Source organism: Bacillus rossius, chromosome 3, assembly GCF_032445375.1.
Source record: "Bacillus rossius redtenbacheri isolate Brsri chromosome 3, Brsri_v3, whole genome shotgun sequence".
Taxonomy (NCBI): Eukaryota; Metazoa; Arthropoda; class Insecta; order Phasmatodea; family Bacillidae; genus Bacillus; species Bacillus rossius.
In genome coordinates, this window is record NC_086332.1 from 84,413,085 (window position 1) to 84,419,084 (window position 6,000).

The 6,000-nt window shown below is 35.9% G+C and overlaps 1 protein-coding gene across 1 annotated transcript in view; it reads right to left on the bottom strand.

The window, feature by feature from the left end:
- LOC134530985 (uncharacterized) overlaps window positions 1-5,782 on the bottom strand; it is a 37,736-nt gene extending 31,954 nt beyond the window's left edge. The window contains exon 1 of the mRNA XM_063366390.1: window positions 5,694-5,782. Coding sequence (XP_063222460.1) covers window positions 5,694-5,738 — 45 coding nt within the window. The 5' untranslated portion in view covers window positions 5,739-5,782. The remainder of the gene's footprint in view (window positions 1-5,693) is intronic.
- Window positions 5,783-6,000: the final 218 nt, after the last annotated feature.

Sequence of the window (6,000 nt, forward strand, 5' to 3'; positions counted from 1 at the left end):
TTTCTAAATATCTACTTCCTTTTCATTATAGATATGTAAAAATATATATAAATGAATGTTTGTGTGTTCGTCTTCTATTTTGTAAAGATAAATATATAGATAGGAAGATAAAGACAGAGAGAGATAGAGAAATAGAGAGAGATATTGAATAAATAGAGATAGCGAGATAGATATATATAGAGAGATATCGAGGGATGTATATATATATATAGAACGATGTAGTGAGATGTAGATAGGTAGATAGATTGAGATATAGATAGGAACAAAGATAAATATAAATATATAGAGAGAGATAGAGTGAAATGTAGCTATGTGGTTAGATATATATAGATATACTTATATATACAGATATATAGAGTGATGGATAGATATATTTTTATTTATTGACATATAGTGAGATTTACAGAGGGACATATATAGAGATATAGAAAGATAGAGAGATGCTTTGTATATGTGACCTACTTCAAAAATATTACAAAAAATTATGAAATAGGCATAGCAATGCAGGCCGAGCATTTTTGTTAGTGTATTAATAAAAATAGGACATTAATTATTTCAACATTTTATTGCATGCATATTTTCACATATACACAAAAATGTGCTATTAAACACATAAGTTGCTGTAATTTAAAATATTAAATCGTATTATTTAATATAGTGCAGTAGTAACATTTGGTTTTCGAGGAACTTTTGTGTAAAATTACCAGATTTGTGTATACTCTTTTTAAAACTTCATGCCCAAAAAGTAAAATTATTAAATGTTTCTATATACATTTTAACGATTATTTTTACAGTGATGTTTGAACGTGAAACTCCGACACATGTTTTTTTTTTTAATTAAACGTCACAATAACTTTCAATGAAACCGTTCATGTGTGACATCTTTGCCTCTACCCGTAGTACTTCACGACATACTGTAGTTCGTGCGTGAAGCAAGGAACAGGACTGCTGTTTCACACCAACGTCACGAATAAACGTGACGGGAACTATTCCTCGGGGTTTATTGCGCAAGCCATTATCTTTTGCCGCAACGCCATCGCTTCCTTCAACAAGAGCTCGGCGATAAACTTCTTACTGCAACCGCATATCTCTTTACTACAGCGGCAGTGTTACCACCACTACTGCGCGCACGAGTACAGCTCGGCCTGGGATCTCTTCCTGCAACAAATATTCGCGTGTGACTCGGAGCTGTGCTTCCTCACAAGTGAAACGATAGCGCTATCGAAGAGGAACCTGCACAACATAAGGAAAAAGCAATCGATTAGGCAGAAGGTGCTAGAAAAAAACCAGAAAACGTCTTATGGGTCAAGATTGCTTCAACCACGGCGTGCACAAGCCTTACAGTAAAGTTTTATTTGTATTAATTATTTTATTTTTTACATGTATCCCTACTTTGTCTGAATTATAGTGATTTGTTTAAGTGTTTTAATTAATTCTGTGAGGAATATTTTTCCTCATATCATATTATGTAGTGGTTTAGTCAAGAATTTAAAGTTTTATTATTTATTCGAAATTTCTTCCTTGTATTTCCGTGTTTTTATCTCAATGAATTTGTTATAGTTACTTTTTTTTTTTGCTTTATATTAACTTCAGATATATCCTTTGGATCTTGGATATTTTTAGCTTTTTTTCCTACAGACCAATAGTAAGTATGCTTTAAATTTTTGTAAAATACCTTGTTTCTAATTTTGCAATTAATGTAATAATTCTCAAAGAGGTTTCATTTTGTACACAATAAAATAGAATAGGTTTTATTTCTTGAAAAATTATGTATTTCTTACGACATAATGGTGTTTCGAAATTGGTGAATCTGTGAGAATATTTTTGATTGTTCAGGGGTGGTTAACATGTGCGGCATATATCCCTGGACAGCTGTTAGAAAAGAACAGTTGAAGCTTAGCCACAGCCAGAGGCAGTTAATGTAGTACTGACATTGTCTTCGAATGTCGTAAAATTGCTACTTCTAAAATACATCGAAACTTCGTGAATACTGAATTATAAGCGAAAATGTACATTGAATGAAGTAATTAAGTACATAAGTACATATTTTCGACAAGGAAAATAGAATTAGGCGAACGTCGTACGCATGGGTTAATAATGCCACAGACATAATTTAGAGTTGTTTGACGTATTGAATATCTCTTACGAAGTGGAGTTGGAATGAAAAATGATAGTATGATTCAGTATGTTTTAGAAGCTGTAAGGTAGTAAAATGCGATTCAGTGTCCTACGACCTTAGTACTATAGAGCAGATTTCAAGAACTGTATTTCGCTCTCGAGGGTTGAGCTGAGGAGTCGTGTCCGAGTTTCGACAAGTTTCGCCAGTTGGCTACTGCCGGGGACAGACGTCTGGAACCGTAATGAGCCCAGAGGGAGATATGCTCTGGAAGAAGTCTTCCTGACCAGAACGATTTGTAACGTTAAATTGGATGTAATACTCAACTGATTTGTTATTTGTTATATGTTAGTGAAAAATTTGTCTTAGTATCAAATTGGCTATATGTTTTACTTTATTAATTCTTTACATCTTATAATATCAATCTTCCCCATTTAATAATCCCATATTTTCTTAACTATGGTGACAAATCTTTCCTCGTAATATTAATAGTTGTGATTGCTTGCAATTCCAGAGGTACCTGGAACTCGCTATAATAAAAAGTAAAAAATAATTTTTAAAAAATTGCGTGATTCTCTATAGAGGCGCGAAGCGTTGATTGGTTACCTTCAATAGCACGTAACCTGACGTATAAAAGGAATTGTCATTACGTGTATCAAACGTAATAACTAATTTTTGTACGTCTACTGTTAAAAATATCTGTCAAGGATTGACGCTTGGGTTTGGATGCACAATAGTGACTCACATTTCGTTCCATTGAGTCACAATATTTTAATACCAAATATTCACTTTCTTATATTTATGTAAAACCACAGGATTGGCAACGCAATTAAAGCACAACATGTATACGGCCGCTTCACGGCATACGCTATCTAATGTGAATTATAAATAAACATTTCTCAGAAACCAGTAGGAATTTAGAAATGCTGTATTCAGGGTAAATAGAGGAACGCGTTTAGATTTCAAAAAATATATATTTGAAATTCTATTATTTTATTAGTGAAAATTCGCGATGTAATAATGTTGCCCTAAGAATTAGTCGTAATTTCTGAATAAAGAAATTAAGTTCAGACCTCAATTTAGTTTTAGTTTTGTTTATTACACATTTAAATATAATTTTAATATTTGATTGTTGTAACCAAATTAATTTAATTATTTGATTTATTTCCAGAACATTAAAATGACAGTTGTCATATTTAGTAGATTCTATTAAAATGTTTCAATACGATAATAACCAAACTGACACTATCTTATAAAAGGTATATTTGAGTATATAATTCTAGATTTTCAACTCATTCAAGGTGTCAATATTTGAGATAATCTTTATTTGGATTTGTTCATGGTAGGTAGTTCATTTTTCTTTTTAAATTATTGGCACAAATAAATTTTACCCCCTTGTCATATTACCAGACTTTGGTTTAAATTTTTGTATTATCTGGTTACCAGCGTCGTTTTTAATTTTCTATATTGGTTTATTAAATCACCCTGGTGCCTTCTAACCGATATTCAACCATATTTATTTCTTCAGATATTAAATATGGAGATAGTTAAACTCAAAGATTTTGTTCTCATTAAGTGGCGCTATTAAATAATATCAAAATTATATTTCAAAAACAAGCATCAGACCCTAAATATAGTGTAACTGTTGCCAACTGGACGTTCTAAAGGTAATATAATATTTTTCCATGAGTAAAAGACAAGGGTTGAAAACATTAATGTCCCTGCTGTGCAGAGTAGTTAGGTCACCACGTTTGCCAGCCTTGCTCTTATTAAGGATGGTGGGAAAGAAGGCGAAAGGTCGATACCCGGGTGTAACTCGTGTTCATAAGTGATGAGGCAAGAAGGCCCAACAATAAATTGTCAGATTAAGAACCTTTTCATTCAAAAGCTGTGCGTTAAAATTTTTTTCTATATTTTAATTGTTTATACATAAATAGTACAAACTTTTCGTTCGTTACTAAAATTGAGATATTGTTAGATATTGTTATATTGAGATATTGTTTAAAAAAAATAGAAAATACATGACGTGCATCAAAGTTAGCGTTATTCAACGGTTGTTTAGCCTGCAGATGATCTCTACGACGCCAAGATGTGGTTAGCAAGATTCACTTCTCAGAATTTTTTTTAAAGACAGTCAACATTTTTTCTAAAAATAGGAAAACAAAACATGTTAATTCTCAAAGATAGTTGACGACTTGCAAAGTTACTGCCATTGCTTATGCTTCTTATGCTGAGCTACTCCCCTCCTTTTTTCTGTGTTCAGTAACAAACTCCACAGCACTATGAGCACGCGCCATCGCAGCTGAAATTTTTTTTTGGGGACGGCCAGTAAGGGCCGTCGTAGATGCCGAGTGCCCCGGGGCAGTCAGATACGAGTGACAGTTCTTTAAATGATTCATGCAATGGGGAATTTTGATTCAGTAAAATTTCTTAGACATATACCGATGAAGTTTAACACTGTTTGTGATGGAAAAAATTCAAGAACGCAGATTAATAAATAAAAATTAAAAAAAAAAACAACCAAAAAACAAGTCTAAATCAGATTTCAAACAAATAAACCCAAAGATGAATCTAAAAAGGTATTATGAACAACACAACGACGGCAGCACAGACGAACACATATTTTAACTTAAATATCAGACAGCACAAGAATTCTGTGGAAGAAATTTAGTAGCGAAAAAAATTATATCAGCACAGATGAACACAGTGGGCTAGCAACGACGAGAAAATTTCAACAATAACAGCAAATGCAGGCAGACACAAACCCTGGATAACGCAGCAAATATACGAACACAACACAGATATTATGGACAACACGATACGATAACACCGACGAACACAGTTAGTTTCCTACGAGAAAACAGCTGCGACGTTTCGGGAACTGGGTGCGAGCCCATGCAGTTTATTTCAGTGTTATTTTAATATTTTTTTTTCCAGTGAGTTCCACTACATGAAATACATATTCCCAGATGATATACAAGTCAGTAATAGTTCGTGAAGAGTTTCGCTGACGTGAATCAGTGCTAGGCTTTAGAGCGCAACAGGCGCGTGCGCAGAGGCGCGCAGCGGCGCTGGTGCAAGTCTCTGTCGTAACCCGCAGACCGGACAAAACCTTGCGTCGTGGCCTGTGGCTCAGCTGCGACCGCCATATTGCAGCACATCTTCTACACTCTATCATTTTGGATTGTGCGATTCCTATCCGATGTCTCATTATATGAATATTGCATATAAAGTGTGGAAGTTTTTAACACGTTATCTGCTAGTTTTAAAACGCGAGGAAAATGATTCCAAACAAAATCATTGGCCGGCTTTCTGCGTCATGGTCACTAACCAGAAGCAAATATTAAGAAAAACTCGAGACAGGTGATGCCAGCGAACCTGAAGACGTGGAGTGTACCTACGTTTACAGTAGTGGCATCTAGAGGCATGGAGTGTAAAATAGCTTGAAAGCAATGCAGTAAATTGTCTCGCGCTTCGCCAATGCTAATTGGCCAGAGTTTCCCATGTTGTCCTGTTACGATATTTGCCAGAAGATAGTGGCCCTAGTAATCCAAGATGGCGAGCGAGATGGACTCACCGCGGCCACCAGGGCCAGCACCATCAGCGTCTTGAGGTTCGCCATGTCAGCTGCTCGCCGCGGTCCCTGCAGGAGTGGGTGGACCCCGCGCGGGGCGGCCTTTATCCGGCCGTCACATGGGTCAGGGGTCACCCCTCCTCCGAGGAGAGGGGCGCCGGACTCACCCTGGCTCGAAGCTTATCTGCGTCCTCCCTCCGCCAGCCGCTCTTCGAGGCCACATGCGAGCAACCATCTCCGGGGTCGACCTTTTTGAAGTGAAGCTTCTTTGGGCGCAATCAGGGTGAAATTGAAAGTCCGAATTTCAATG